At 44.0% G+C, this 16543-nt stretch overlaps 1 protein-coding gene across 1 annotated transcript in view; it reads right to left on the bottom strand.

Annotated features, from left to right (window-relative positions):
- Positions 1–493: 493 nt before the first annotated feature.
- The window catches only part of LOC149263502 (putative acyl-activating enzyme 16, chloroplastic), a 325493-nt gene continuing 309443 nt past the window's right edge, over positions 494–16543 (bottom strand). The window contains exons 16-17 of the mRNA XM_089426351.1: positions 1133–1212; positions 494–864 (exon numbers count right to left, since the gene is read on the bottom strand). Of these exons, the coding sequence (XP_089282477.1) occupies positions 721–864; positions 1133–1212 (224 nt within the window). The 3' untranslated portion in view covers positions 494–720. The remainder of the gene's footprint in view (positions 865–1132; positions 1213–16543) is intronic.

A 16543-nucleotide genomic window follows, 5' to 3' on the forward strand; every position in this document is an offset into this window, starting at 1 on the left:
GGCCCCAAAGTAGCGAGCTGCTAATCCCCAAGCATATGACAGCTCCAATGTTTCTCAGGGATTAAAAAGGAACACACCACCCGCTCCCCTGCCTCTCCCCCCCCACTTTCTTTCCCAACCCTCCAAACTCCTGTCACTCCTGCTCCTTTTCATTTTTATTATGAATAACAAGCCGTTGGATTTTACAGAACATAAATTCTCCTCCCCTATACTCTTCGTTCAGATCTTTCATGCCATCTTTCATTATTGATTATTCTCTGTTGTAATTCAACCACTTCCCTCCAATTTGGTGCTATTTATTGTATAAGATGAGTCTAGTATATTGATATATTTATTATTTATCCCAGTCAGTTAACAAAGAATTCTATCATTCTTCAGTAGCTACGGAATGTATTTAAGACTGGATTTGTAAATGAATAGCTCTTGAGGATATCTTGTTCGTCTTAGCAATAGCCAGTCTTTTCCCATCCCCAATTTAAGAAACTCTATCCTGAAAAACAAACTCATTATATATATATATAGATATTCCTGAGTAGAGCTACGTCTGTCATGATTACATGAAAACCACGCAGTTGGTGGAACATGGCAACCGTTAGATCATCTTGAAAAAACAACAGATAGTCTAATGCAATAAATATATACTTTTTATCTACTAGCCCCTTTTTTCATCATGTAAATCATTCAGTAAATGCCTTTGAAAAGGAAGAAAGGGAATGCATACTATCTATTTAGTTCCTGGCGAATTAAATCATTGTAGTCTTCTACTGTTGGTTCTGATCCACTATTTGATTTCTTCAATGCTTTGGAAGCCAGGTGCAGCTCTTCTTTATTTGGAACAATTAAAGCACCAAGCCGGCGCTGATCCTGCGAGCATAAAAAAACTGTAAGAATTAAATGATTTGAACAAAATATAGAAAAAAATTCTGAACGTAAGTCTAGTCTGATCATCATATCCCTGGAATTGTAAATCTAAACGAGAATTTTGATTTATGTTTTTGAAACAAAGACTGTAACTTCCTATTATCTTGATACAAAGTGGATGACATTTTCCAATGTGAAAAAGAAAATAAATGTAAAATTCAAAAAAAATTATATACAAGGACTTGGAACAAGAAATTTCTAGAATTTTCACCTGACCGACTACAACAATTTGTTGGATCAAGTTACTCCGGATTGCAGCTTCTTCTATTGCTGTAGGCTCCACATTTTCACCTGAGTAGAATATTTGCAGTAATTATGAATAAAGTCATAAATATATTCAGCTGAAAATTATGCAACAAGAAAAAACAAATAGAAAATGTGATACTATTAGAGCTTATTAATAAGTGAATACAAATGCGTTATAAAAAGTTAAATAAGATTGTAAATAAGTAGTATCAAAGAAAGTTAACATCTCAAAAAGAATGACATATAGGAAAATATATATATAATAATTCTAAAATATATTTACAGGGGTTGGGTATAGAATATACACCTCATACAGTAAACTAAGCCCCTTGTTTGGCTAATGCATATTACATTTGATAAAAGTATGCAAATGTAGAGTACTTGACCTAGTCACCAAGTTGACTTGGTCAAGCAAGCCTCAAATATAAATAGAAGCTTGGGGTATATAACTAGGTTACCTTGCTTTTCTTTTGAGGAAACCCTAAGCAGATTGTTGACACATCAGCTGCTGTCGGCATTCCATGGCTTAATCATTATAACAGCTATACTCTCCCCAAGCTAAGTACTCTATAGTTTCCAGTGGGTTTCCTCCCAGTACTCAGGTTCCCACTACAAACATTGTGTCTTGACTCTGCATGTATAATTCATTTGCTTGCTTTTACTGAACAAACAAATAAAGCTTATCAAAAAGCTTTTAATGATGGTTGATTGAACGTAGGCTTTTTAATTGTGGATCTGTTATGTGAGCTTTGTTTATTTGATTTAGCTAATTATGCTACAATGATGAATGTATCTGATGCAATTAACTAGGCCTATACTGCTATTATTGGTTCAAGTTCATTTTATGTTCAGCTAACATTTTGATATAGTGGACACCTACTAGATTTGGGATTTAAGTATTGTTTTGATATAGTTGATACTGTAGCAAATAAAGTTTTCTAATGATTCTTGACCATTTACAAATCTAACCCAATATAGTCAATATTTGGCTCATTAAGATATTAATTTGAAATCATTTGATTAGTTAAATTGGTTGGTGTGGTGATCAGAATCTAGGGTTCCAAGCTTGGCATCAATTTAGAGCCAACATTTAGAGGGAATTTGCATGGGACTTGTTGCTTCAAAATCTTGCATGTCTTGTGAGGATGGTGTTACCTGCTCATATGCACATGGTTGGAAACGAAGACCCCATCACCTAATGGATGAGGCGCCTAAAAATTTTTTGAAGATCAGAACTCCAGCAGGGCATTCTGCCCCTTTTCTCTCTCTACTCTCTCTCCTCTACTACTTTCTTCTCTCAAATTTCATACCCCCACAGGGGAATTGTAATAAATGAATGCTAGCATGATGAACTTATGTAACAAACTCACGCAACTTGGGACCTGGTTACTAAGTGAGTCCACTACAGTGTTTTTTTCACTTAATTAATTATTTTTGCTCTTTAGCGACAAATAGCTAGTCAAGTTTTTTCACTCATATGTCTCCAAAGCTAGACTGTAGCTTAATGATTGAGCCTTGAGTGTGTCCTGATGTATACAGTCAATGTATATTACCATGCTAGGTCATATCTAGAGTCTTATGGAATTTGACTAAGTCTTTCTAGGACTTTTTTTAATAATTAAAAATTCCTGCAAGATGAGACTTTTAATTAATTTTCTATGTAATGATGTAAATAAGTGGCTTTAGGAAATGTTGGTACCATGTCAGTGCTCAAAATTCATGCTCAGAGCACCAACATTCTCCTAGTACCCACTTTGGAGGTTAGAAAATTATTATTCCCCCATGAAAACCCACTTTTCCCAAAGGTGAGGATAAAAGGTGAAGAAAATTGCAAAAATTAATAAGTAGGGACATATTAAAAATCGATTTCCAACTCAAGGAGACAAGTCAAGTGACATGGCAATTGAAGTCATGTTAAAGGCCACATAAGAAGGTTGAGTGGGCTACCACATAGGAGGGACAAATTACCCCTTTCAATAGCAAATACAGTGGACCAAATCCTACGATTTGAGGACCACCTACAGCAAATAAATGGGGCTGAGTTACAACTGTTTGATAGGTGGGAAATAGGGGAAAAAACTAAGAGTGAGTGGGAGTTAACTCCCACCTCACTCTCCCTCAAAATGCACATATCTATACACTGCCCACTACAGTCAATATGCAACAACAATTAAGGGGCATGCAGGCCCCACTGACAGCCACAGACAGGCCCAACTGACAGTCACATGCACAGCAGATTAGGGGCTATCACATGCCCAACAATCAAAGCTGATATGCAGCAAACAAGGGGTACATACTACACTTAGCCTGCCTAAGGACTAACAAGCTTAGCCAGATTGAAGCACATAGTGTCACTTAACAGGCAATCAATCAACACTCTTCTTGGCAAATTCATTGGGCCTCTTGGGCCTCTTCCAAAAATCTCTATATTGTGATCATTTTTCTCTCATTTGGAAAAATGGAAGCTTGAGAGCTTGGGTACACCTTATTGTAATTTTGCTACATTTGCTACATTTTTTCTAATACAAAAAGACTTTGGAGGTCAATGGTCTCTTGCTTTGTGTGGTTTGCCATGTGCTTATGTTGACGTAACCTTGTTGATTTTATTGCTATTTGTTTTCAAGTTGGTTATCATAGGCCTTGATAGGGACATTGTTGTCCAAGGGAAAGGATAGTAATTGTTTGCTATTCTTTTGAATTCTTTGCACTTTAGATTTGTTGTCCAAGGGAAAGGATAGTAATTGTTTGCTATTCTTTTGAATTCTTTGCAATTTAGATTTAACATGTGTTTCTAGTTTGAATAACATGTTTAGTTTATCATAGAGCAAAGTTTCACCTATGTTGCTAATCTTGTTGGCAAGATCTTAAGTGGTGTTTTCAGGTACCTCAAGCTTGGAGTTGGGCAAGTTCTCGGTTGAACCATCCATCTCCAAGGATCCTAAGAATCATTAGTCCCACTTGGACCAAGAATGTTAGTTTTATGGATATGGTAGCATCGGATAGTTGTTCTAGTTTCAGATTATGCTAAGAGGCTAAGGAACACTAGATCCCTAAAACCCATAAAAGGTTTCTCGAGATAAGCTTGTGAAACACCTTAATTAAATTAATTTTCCATAATTAAAATACTTTTTAAGTCTAACTTAGGAAAAGTGGTAAACAAAAGTTTCGAGATTGCTTTAGAGACTCCTATTCATGAAGTCCAATTGATCCTAGCCATCGATGGAGATTAAATCATGGTCACTGAGACTCCAACGAGAGATTATACAAGCAAGCCGAAGGGCTTGGAGATAGTGTCAGTGTGATCATTGAAAGCAAGGCAGATCGAGCTACCCAGTTTCCAGTTTTTAGTGAGGGCGCAGTTCGAACCAGGGAAAGAGCATCGGAGAGGGAGCAACAGAGATTTGGGAGCAAAGATCTGAAGGAGATTTTTCCTCAGTTTTCTAGCGTCTGGAAGGCAGGAAAAGATGAGGCTGTATTGTTTGCAGAATAGGCCGATTTGTGTAGTGCGAGATAGTCAATCCATTATTGCGAGTTGTCGAAAGAGGGTTTCATCAATTGTCGAAGGCTGGATCAATGTTTGCAAGGCAGAGAGAATTCATTCTAGAGGCAAAGGGAGGCTAGACAACCCAATTGGAGGTAGATCCAGGGTTATGCCAATTGCACAGAGCCAGCGATGTGTATTCCAGGCAACAGTGCGAGTTGCCAGTGTGGGGTGTGAGCAGGCTAGAGGAGGTTGAGTTGATTTGCAGAGGAGATTTGGATATCTAGTATATTTTGTCAATGTATTGCCGGAGGTTTTCCAGTTGGGCAACTAGTTGTAAAAGTTCTCAAAGTGTTGCATAATAAAATAAACCCTCATTTGTTGCACCAGTTTTCCCTTTGGGATTTTTCCGAGGACGTTTAGTCCAAAAATATTGGTGTCATTTTTATTGTGTGTGTGTTTGTGCATCTATTATTCAGTTCCAATTTATAATTCTGCAACGTTTTTATTGTGAAGAATTTATCAGTGATTTAATCGTTATTTTTCGTAAAAAAATAAACTGCTAACAAGTTAGAAGATTAAACTCTAGTTGGTGAATTCATGGAAATTTCACATGGTATCAGAGCATTGTTGATGAGATCAAAGGCTCAAAAGCGAGGAAAGCGAAATTGTGTAGTTTTAGAGGGAGATCCGAGCACAATATTTCCATATCTGCGTAGGCCAACCAAGCAATGCGAATTGTTGGGGTAGGAAAATCGATTTCCAATTCAGAGTTGAGGAAAAGTTCGATTTGTCCCAGAAGCAATAGCAACAGGCACTGATGTGGTCAGGAAGAGATCCCAGTAAGCAAATCAGTAATTCACAAAGTAGATTTGGGCGTAGAGATTTACAGCAAGAGTTTGCAGTTGTAAATATGTGCAGGGCGGGAAGATAAAAGCACACAAAAGAATTATACACAGGACTTCTCTAGTGTATTTGAAGTTCTCAGATTTTCTAGTATGGCCACAGAGAGAATTAACATTCAAGAGGCTATGGATTTTTCTTCCATATTGGAGGATGAATTCGCTTAGATAGCTTTCCTCTCTAGCTCAACTTCACAGTGTCATGTCCCTTCTCAAACACATTTGTAACAGGGTGTTGCTACACAATTTTGCACAATTTTGGCTAAGGAACAGAACCCATCATTTTCGACTTAGGGACTTAAGAGGCAATTCGACTTAATTTGGTTGCTAATGGAATGTGGGGGCCACCCACATGGGAATTCGAATTGGCCCATTCGATTAGCTTGGAGGGAAAGTTGAATAGGTGGATGGAGGGACCCACATGAGGCAAGGGAGGCCCAACGAGTTATAAGGAGGGAGCAGCTCTCATTTTTGGATTCATTCATCCATCTTGCAAACAAAATCACTTGATTGTTCACTCTGTTGTTTAGCTGAGTCAATCGGCTGTTTAGCCACGAAACTCTCAAGAGGGAGATTCAACCTCTACTTCGGGGGACTATCCGTGCCCGCCCTAGAGAGGCAGTTCTACAACAATTTCAGGAGTTCCGGGGCACTGACATAGCACCACCAACCAACGCAGAGTAGGGAGTGCGTATTTCTGGGCAGCCAGAGAATACGTAGAGGGAGATAGAGGCCAGCAGAGATCAGATTGTTTGTTGGAGAGTTAGAGAGATGAGATAACAGGAATAGACCAACATTCTTGTTGTGTTTTACAACTAGCAGAGCCAACATTCCAGCAGTTCGAATTGCTAGGCTAGGGGACAACGCAGAGACTACTCAACAGTTTTTCGTGGAGCTTAGAAGTTGATGTCTTAGGCCTAGAGCTCACCCGGGAAGTCAGGGATTGGGTAGCAAGGGTCAGCCCAGCTCTTTGGGGGCATTTTCGAGAGAATTTACAAGCAGTTTCCAACAGACCAAGTTTTGCAGTTGCAGCTGAGGTTGGGCTCCAAGGGGGTTGAATTTCAAAATTCTAGACCAGCCAAAATCCTTTCTGGGTTTTTTTTGGTTTTTGACAAGGATCCCAAATATAAAGTTTCATAATTTTCTGAGCAACGGAGGTGGGGTTTTAAGCCGTATCATTGCAGCAGATAGTGTAGAATTGTTGGGGATTGAATAGTGCCTTTGGGGGTCAATTTTGGGAAGTTCAAATCGGGCCAAACCATTCTAGGTTTTGGCCAAGGATTTTGTGGCTAAAGTTTCATCATTTTCTAAGCACTGGAGGAAGAGTTTCTTGTAGTCCCTTTCTAGGCAGCAGTGAAGTTTTCTAGGCAGCGCAGGGCATTAGAGGAGCAGTTATTTCCAGCATTTGAGATCATTGTATAATCACCTGGGTTCTGTCACGCTTTCCATTGAGGCAAGCCCAGGTGCAATCCTCCATACTATTGTACTTGCTCCATTGATTAATAAAATGGCTCAGCTGGTTCTTAATTCCATAATTTTTATGAGCATTTGTTGATGGTTTAAAAATTTTGTGCTATAAATCATTTTTTTCTTTGCATATCACTATTTATTTAAGATTGGAACATTACAGTGGTATCAGAGCATGATCTTGGCCCAGTTGTGGGAAATTAGCCAGAAGATCATGGAAGCTTTGGGTGTGAGTGCACAGTGACGGGTGAAACCACTAACAAACCCATTAGCTCAAGGGAAATCCATTATGCAAAAATTCTCAGGTGAAATTCATTGGGCGATGAGAAGTTGGCAGAGTTGAGGAGGGTAACGGACCAAACCCATCCTCACACTTACAACAAAGACGTTAGAGGTGAGCACGCCGTCGAGGTGCAGCCATCTACATCGTGTGGGGAAAGTCGACCAGATTAGCACACCAAATCTCCTGAAAATGAGCAAACAAGACAAAAACGGTAAGAGGGTGAGACCAGAGGGCGCTTTTGTGGTGGAGACATGGCATTAGATATCAAGAACCTGAGGAGGAGGTTGAGCATGATGCTGAGAACCCACAGGATGGTGAGGAGCACATTGATATACCCGATGTGGCACAGAAGTCACCTTTATTAGAGACCTCTTTGATAGCCCCAATTGACACCCTAGTGGAGAGGATAGACCCTACTCACATAGAGCCATTTGTTGAGGGGGTGCCATCCCTAGACGAGATGCCAACAATTGTTGAGGTATCTGGAGCTGTGACTGAGTTTACAGGTGATAGACGCCCACAACAGTTCCATCAGTTTCAGGCCGACCTTCTAGCATTAAAAAGGAAGGTCGCGTTAGTGCGAGAGGTGATTCTGCAGCAGAACGACGAGTTGGAGGGCATGAGAGCAGTTTGTGTCGAGTCCACGGCCAAATTGACTCACATTTGGGAGCAGTTGAATTCCATACTAGTGCAACTAGAGTGCACGTTGGAGCGTGAGAGCAGCCCTCTTCGAGCATACATAGACGGGGCTGGAAGCACTGTTAGGTTACCTTGGCCCATTGGACAGAGGGAGACAGAGCTACCTAGTCAGATTGTATGTATTGACCAAGATAGCGAGATGAGACGACCTGAGTTGCACAAGGTGCAACACCCGCATACTAGGGATGTTCTATGTGCAGGAGTTCGTGCATTTGATCCCTCTCTTAGGTTGGGTGGCAAGATATTCTGAGTTGGTACCTAGTGGAGTGGACTATGGAGATGGTAGTGGACCCAGGTGGAGTTCAGCTGGAGTTTCTAGGCACTGGGGATGCTGGAAGCCCTGACTGGCATTGGGATCTGGGAAGGACTACCTATCATTTCCCATGTAGGTCGATTGACTACAACCGGGATGGTGCAGTTGACCTAGGAATTTAGCATGCACATTCGCTAGGGGAGTCTCGATCAACACCAGTGGCCGACCAGTTTATGGACAGACTCTTTTGGTTTTCTTGGTATGGCATTTGTACACGGGATCACTAGGTGATCAGCATACTCTGGCAGGAATTTTTCGGAGGAGGTGGCATTGGCAAGCCACCAGAAGGTGACTTACATGGAGCTGGGCGCTCTTCACTTTTGTGCGGGGCATAGAGGACGCAGAGGAGCAGAGCAGTGGTAGCATCACTGCTGACGCATAGGGAGAATCACTTCTCGGATCCCTCAGGGGGATTTGGAGGGAAGATCCATTCATCGGTGGGGATAATGATGCGATGGTGGAGCTGATGATAATAATCGAGTGTGGCCTGACACGTAGAGACAAGCTCTAGGCCATCATATCCAGGGATGTGTGGGAGAATCTAGTGTTTAGTAGTGGTCTACTAGTGGGCCTAGAGATGCATGGTGGTGTGTTGTAGTCTGTTGGACCGCGTTGCGGAGTGGGAGGGCCTCACATCGCAGTGAGTACATGCGAGGAGTGACAGGTGCAGTGACACAGGTAGGAAGCAAGACCGCACATGAAGGCATAGCTACAGCCGAGGGTATCTAGTAGTGTACAAGGGTAGGTCGCGGTGTATAGTGGCATGTCCAGGAGAACTGGGATGATCAGTGGTATGCAGAGGCGTATGGTGTTGCACAACGAGGTCTTGGAGTGTTGCCTCCAGGGGCACCCATGGACGGAGATACCGGGCATACTGTTGATTTGTGGTAGCATCGGATGTGCTCTAGCCATGAAATTTGATGGAGAGGTTGAGGCACATGAGATCTCCAATACCCAGAAAGGGTTTGGGCAGATTCTAAACAGTTTAGGAGATATTAAAATAATTAATATTTTTAATGGAGTCCCTAAGTCTAAACTTAGGGAAATTAAAATATTAATGTGGATTAATACAAAACTGTGTTAGAATGGTCCAAAAGCCAAGGATCAAGCCAAATCTAATCTTCGCCATCAATTAGGGATTTAATCTCGGTTGTTGATATGTCAACAAGAAAAGTATAAGAGGAGGCTTGAGGGTCACTTGGAGGACACACCAGATGATCAGTCATTCTATTCTCTAGAGCGGGGTTTGCTAAGAGAGATAGAATCAGTGATCGGAGTTGCAACTAAGGGGCAGTGAGTACAGAGAGACAGAGAAGCAGAGATAGTGTCGGGAGATCAGCGCAGGAGCCAGAGAGAGTGACGCAGTAGCAGCCAGGGCTCACGCAGGTCCATGCAAAGGCAACCAGGAGCTGCATAGTGCTTCAGAGAGGCCAGCGTAGCTGACACAGAGGACCAGAAGGCTAATGCACGCCCTCCTGAGGCTAACGCAGGCCTATTCAAGGTGACGCAGGGCCAGCGCTGGGCAAAGAGAGGCTGACGCTGGGGTTGCTGGAGCAGATTCTAACTGAGGAGCTGTCGAAGGGTTTATCCGGGGTTTCAGCCGAGACATCTATCTCAGACTGAGAGGTACTACTGCCAAGGGCATTCTTTGTTGGGTAAGTTGGATTTGGCACCCCGATTCTAGTCTGAAATTGCTTAATAAGAAAACCCTCAAATAGCTGCACCGGTTTTCCCTCATTGGGGTTTTCCGAGGACATTGGTCCAAAAATAACAGTGTCCTTTTGTGTGCTTGTATCTATTTCCTTCAGTTGATGATCTTTAATATGTTGAGCATGCACTAGTGTTTATTTTCAGTATTTACATTGTAAATAACTTGTTAAGTAACGGAACAAGTAGGTAGGAATAAATCAGTAAAGTGCATGGAGGCTTTCTAACTGGTAGGCTTATAAACTTCAACATGGTATCAAAGCGTGGTTGTAGATCATGAGAGAACTAAGGACATCAACTGAGCGGAGCAATAGCAGCAGAAAATAGCTCTCCCAAGTGATAGAAGTTGTTCTTAGCAGAACAACAACAAGGGAAGGGTGACAGCGCCTGCGTCATCAAGGATGAGCCAGAAAGACGCAGCGCAGAGGCCAAATGAGGCAAAGGGAGGCCCACGCAGAGGGTCAGAGGGCTATGACATAGTTGGCTGAGGAGGCCGAGTTGCTGGTGTCAGGATTGCGCAGAGCCTAGGAGCTATCACCTTCAGGTTGTTGGGGTTTAAGAGGTTGTGGGAAAGTTGCAGAGTGGAGTTGGTGGGGTACTGTAGTCAAAACAATACCTGACAGGAAAAGGCCAAGGAGGAGGGAGTTGCTACCGAGGGTTTCTAGCCAAGAAATCCGGATCAGTGGTGCGGTTGCACAGACGATCAGAGTAGGGACATCTCGACATCGGCAAAAGGATTTCTAGGAGGGAAATCGAGACTCAGAGGGAGTCACATTGAGAACTTCCAGGAGGGAAGTAGAAAAGAAGCATGGCACTACACGGAGTAAGAGACCAGGACAGACTAGACGGAGCCTCAAACTTCGTAGTCTGGAAGGCCAGAATCTTATCCGTACTTGACAAAAATTGTGTCAAGCACTTCGCCTTGAGGATGATAGCTATCCCAATTGACCCTGCTGCTAACGACAAGTACAAGGAGGCAATGGCGAGGGCCAAGAGCATGGTCCTTGACGGGGTCAAGGACCATGTAGTACCACACATAGTCGAGAAGGAAACGACATATGAGATGTGGGACGCCCCAAAGAAATTGTACCAACATACTTATGTGTAGAGAAGAATGTTACTAAAGAATCAGATGAGGTCATATCAGATGAAGAAGGGAGAACTGATCGACACCTTCCTCGGTGGACTAAATGAGATCCAAGATCAGTTGACTTCCATAGGGGCCACACTAGATCAGGAATTGATGGTGAGAACAGCCTTGAATGCAGTCTCAGAAGACTGGGAGGTATTTGTCCAGAGTATGCTGGGCAGAGGGACCCTTCCACCTTGGGAGGAGATGTGGGCAGCTCTTCACGAAGAAGAGATCAAAAGGCAGACAAAGGCGTGAAGCAGCAGTAAGGGGATCAGAGTCAAAAAGGAGGAGGAGGAAGATGTTGCCCTAACATCTGAGGGAAAGCAAGAAAAAATGGAAGAAGAAGGATCTTTCCAAGATCAAGTGCTTCCACTATGGGGAGCTGGGTCATTATGCGACCCAGTGTCCCAGGAAGAAGAGTAAGGGAGAGTCTTTCGAGACTAAGGCAGCGCCAGTAAGGCCAGAGAAGGAAGCAGAGATAGACGATGACTATGCCATGAGTGCACACGCACCACTTGAGCAGAAGTGGGGAGACATCAAGCTGTAGTCAGGCGGACTACAGGCGATGAGGAGCAAGATCCTCAAGGTACCCAACCTCTTGGATTAGACCTTGCTACAGAAGCCCCGAAGAGGAGTAGCAAGACTGGCTGATGTGGGTATAGATGGATGCGGATGGAGCAACAGAGAGAGCTACAGTGCAAGAGTCCCGAGACAACGTGAGGCTAGCAGGCTGCAGCAGTGCGAGAGGCATAGGAGTGTTGCACCAGTGCAGGATGGCACAGAGAGGTGTGCAATGGTGCAAGATGCAGGGAGTTGTTGCAGCAGCGCAGAGGTCAGAGAGGGAGCACTTGTCAGCGGCAGAGGGAGCTTCAGCATCAGGAGGGTCTCTAGCCCAACAGAGAGGTCAGAGTTGGGAGATCAGTTACTTACTTCTCAGTAACTGAGTTGCAGTGCAGCATGATGAGAGGAGATGCAGTGCAGATGCAGCAGTGGCAATGGCAGAGCCATGGTCAGCAGCATGGATGCAGAGGGAGTTGTCATACAAATGCAGCAGTGGCAATGGCAGAACCATGGGCAGTAGCACAGGATACAACAGTGCAGAGGATGGTGGGCAATCAGCACAGGGATAGATGTCGGATGATCAGAGTAATACTCAATGAGGAGTATTGCTAGAGCACAGTCTTTGCTAAGAGGGAGTGTTGATTTGTGGTAGCATCGAATGTGCTCTAGCCACGAAATTTGGTGGAGAGGTTGAGGCACATGAGATCTCCAATACCCAGAAAGGATTTGGGCAGATTCTAAACAGTTTAGAAAATATTAAAATAATTAATATTTTTAATGGAGTCCCTAAGTCTAAACTTAGGGAAATTAAAATATTAATGTGGATTAATATAAAACTGTGTTAGAATGGTCCAAAAGACATGGATCAAGCCATATCTAATCTTAGCCATCAATTAGGGATTTAATCCCGACCATTGATATGTCAATGAGAAAAGTATAAGAGGAGGCTTGAGGGTCACTTGGAGGACACACCAGATGATCAGTCATTCTATTCTCTAGAGCGGGGTTTGCTAAGAGAGATAGAATCAGTGATCGGAGTTGCAGCTGAGGGGCAGTGAGTACAGAGAGACAGAGAGGCAGAGATAGTGTCGGGAGATCAGCACAGGAGCCAGAGAGAGTGACGCAGTAGCAGCCAGGGCTCACACAGGGCCACGCAGAGGCAGCCAGGAGCTGCGCAGTGCTTCAGAGAGGCCAGCATTGTTGACGCAGAGGGCCAGAAGGCTGATGCAAGGCCTCCTGAGGCTAACGCAAGCCTATTCAGGGTGACGCAGGGCCAGCGCTAGGCAGAGAAAGGCTGACGCTTGGGTTTCTAGGGCAGATTGGAAATGAGGAGCTGCCAAAGGGATCCAAGGTTTCAGCCGAGACATCTGTCTCAGACTAAGAGGTACTCCTGCCAAGGGCATTCTCTGTTGGGTAAGTTGGATTTGGCACCCAGATTATACTCTGGAATTGTTTAATAAGAAAACCCTCAGATAGCTGCACCGGTTTTCCCGCATTGGGTTTTTCCGGGGACATTGGTCCAAAAATAGCAGTGTCATTTTGTGTGCTTGTATTTGTTTCCTTCAGTTGATGATCTGTAATACGTTGAGCATGCACTAGTGTTTATTTTCAGTACTTACATTGTAAATAACTTGTTAAGTAACAGAACAAGTAGGTAGGAATTGTTGGAATTTCTAAGTCTAACATGTCAAAAACCATTCATGTACTTTACTGATTTATTCCTACCTACTTGTTTTTTTAATTAACAAGTTATTTACCATGTAAATACTGGAAATAAATACAAGTACATGCTCAACACATTACATATCATCAACTGAAGGAAATAGAAACAAGCACACAAGTGACAACATTGTTTTTGGACTAATGTCCCTAGAAAAACCCAATGCGGGAAAATTGGTGCAGTTATCTAAGGGTTTGATTTATTAAGCAATTTCAAAATACAATCTGGGTGCCAAATCCGGCTCACCCAACAGAGAAAAATCTTGGCAGTAGCACCTCTCAGTCAAAGACAGATATTCCAACTGAAACCCTGGATAAACACTTCGGCAACTCTACAGCTCCAATCTGCCCCACGAAACCCCAGTGTTAGCCTCTAGGGACTGCGTCAACTCTCTCTGGCACAGCGTTAGCCCAGCATCACTCTGGCTTGGCCTGCGTCAACCTCTGGAGGCATTGCGTCAGTCCTTTGGCCCTCTGCGTCACTCACGCTGGCCCTCTAAGGCACTGCGCAGCTCCTGGCTGGCTCTGCGTGAACCCTTGGCTGCTTTTGCGTCCCTCTCTCCGGCTACTGTGTTGATCCTCCCGGTGCTATCTCTGCCTCTCTACTTCTGTATTCACTGCCCCTCAGCTGCAACTCTGATCACTCTCTCATCTTTCTCAACAAACCCAGGCCTAAAAAGTCGAGATCTTGATCTCTTGGTGTGGTCTCCAAGTGACCCTCAAGCCTCCTCTTATACTTTTCTCCTTGACAGATCAATAGCCGAGATTAAGTCCCTAATCAACGACTAATATTACATCTGGCTTGATCCATGACTTTTGGACCATTCTAACACAGTTTTATATTAATTCACATTAATATTTTAATTTCCCTAAGTTTAGACTTAGGGACTCCATTAAAAATATTAATTATTTTAATATCTCCCAAACTGTTTAGAATCTATCTAAACACTTTCTGGGTATTGGAAATTTCATGTGCCTTAGCCTCTCCACCAAATTTCGTGGCTAGAGCACATCCGATGCTACCCCAAATCAACACTCCCTCTTAGCAAAGACTGTGCTCTAGCAATACTCCTCACTAAGTATCACCTTGATCATTCGGCATCGGTCCCTGTGCTGATGCTAAGCCTGCTGCCCATCATCTGCACTGCTGCATCCTGTACTACTACCCATGGCGCTGCCACTGCCACTGCTACAAATGTACTGCAACTCCCTCTGCATCTGTGCTGCTGCCCATGGCCCTGCCACTACCACTACTGCATCTGCACTGCAACCGCTCTCATCATGCTACATCGTGCTACCCATAGCACTACCACTGCTAACTGCTGCACTGCAACTGAGTTATTGAGAAGTAAGTAACTGATCTCCCAACTCTGACATCTCTGTCAGGCTAGAAACACTCCTGATGCTGAAGCTCCCTCTGTCACAGACAAGTGCTCCCTCTCTGACCTCTGCACTAATGCAACAACTCCATGCATCTCGCACCGTTGCACACCTCTCTATGCCATCTTGCACTGGTGCAACACTCCCATACCTCTCACACTGTTGCAGCCTGCTAGCCTCGCACTATCCTGGGAATCCTTCACTGTAGCTCCCTCTGTCGCTCCATCCGCATCCATCTCTACCGACATTACCAGTACTGCTACTCCTGTTCGGGGCTCCCGTAGCAAGGTCTAATCCAAGTGGCTGGGTACCTTGAGGATCCTGCCCCTCATCGCCTGTAGTCTGCTTTACTACAGCTTGATGTCTCCCCACTTCCGCTCAAATGGTGTGTGTGCACTCATGGCACAATCATCGTCTGTCTCTACTTCCTTGTCTTCCCTTGCTAGCGCTGCCTTGGTCTCGGAGGCCTCTCCCTTACTCTTCTTCCTTGGACACTGGGTCGCATAATGACCCAGCTCCCCACAGTGGAAGCATTTGACCTTGGAGAGGTCCTTCTTCTTCTATTTCTCCTGCTTTCCCTCAGATGCTAGGGCAACATCTTCCTCCTCTTCCTTCTTGATTCTGATCCCCTTGCTGCTCCTTCTCGCCTTGCTCAACCTTCTGATCTCTTCTTGGAAAAGAGAATCCCACATTTCCTTCCAATCTGGAAGGGTCGCCTTACCCAGTATGCTCTAAACAAACACCTCCCAGTGTTATGAAACTGTGTTTAGGGTTGTTCTCACCATCAATTTTGGATCCGATGTTGCCCCTATGGAAGTCAGCTAATCCCGGATCTCCTTCAATCGACCGAGGAATGGGTCGATCTATTCTTCCTTCTTCATCTGGTATGATCACAGTTGATTTTCTAGTAGCATCCTCCTCTGCACAGAAGTATGCTGATACAACTTGATCAGGGCCTCCCACATCTCCTGTGCCGTGTTCTTCTCGACAATATGTCGTACTATATGATCCTTGACCCCGTCAACAATGATACTCTTAGCCCTCTCCATCGCATCCTCGTACCTGTCGTTATCAGCGGGGTCAACTAGGATAGCTATCGTCCTCAAGGCGAAGTGCTTGACACGATTCCTGTCTAGTACGGATTAGATTCTGGCCTTCCAGACTACGAAGTTTGAGGCTTCGTCCAGTCTGTCCTAGTCTTTTACTCCATGTAGTGCCATTTCGCTGCTCCTCTACTTCCCTTCTGGAACTTCTTGGTATGACTCCTCTGAGCTTCGATTTCCCTCTAGGAAACCCTTCTGCCAATGTCGAGATGCCCCTCTCCAATCGTCTGTGCAACTGCAACACTAATCTGGATTCCTTGGCTAGAAATCCACCTCAGCAGCAACTCCCTCTACCTTGGTCTTGCCCTATTAGGAATTGTTCTAACTACAGTACCTCACCCACTCCACTCTGCAACTTACCCACAACCTCCTAAACCCCAGCAAACTGAAGGTTAGAGCTCATAGGCTCTGCGCAATCCCAGCACTGGCAAATCAGCCTCCTCAGCCAACTGTGTCAACCCTCCTGGCCTCTACGTGAGCCTGCCTTTGCCTCCCTCAGCCTTTGTGCTGCTTCTTCTTAGCTCAATCTTGATGACGTTGGCACTGCATCACCCCTTCCTTGCTGCTACTCTGCTAGAAACAACTTCTGTCACTCGAGACAACTGTTTTCTGCTGTTGTTGCTCTGTTC

This window comes from Pinus tabuliformis, chromosome 6 (assembly GCF_031772625.1).
Source record: "Pinus tabuliformis cultivar Carrire ecotype Pingquan chromosome 6, CPIR1, whole genome shotgun sequence".
NCBI classification, from domain to species: domain Eukaryota; kingdom Viridiplantae; phylum Streptophyta; class Pinopsida; order Pinales; family Pinaceae; genus Pinus; species Pinus tabuliformis.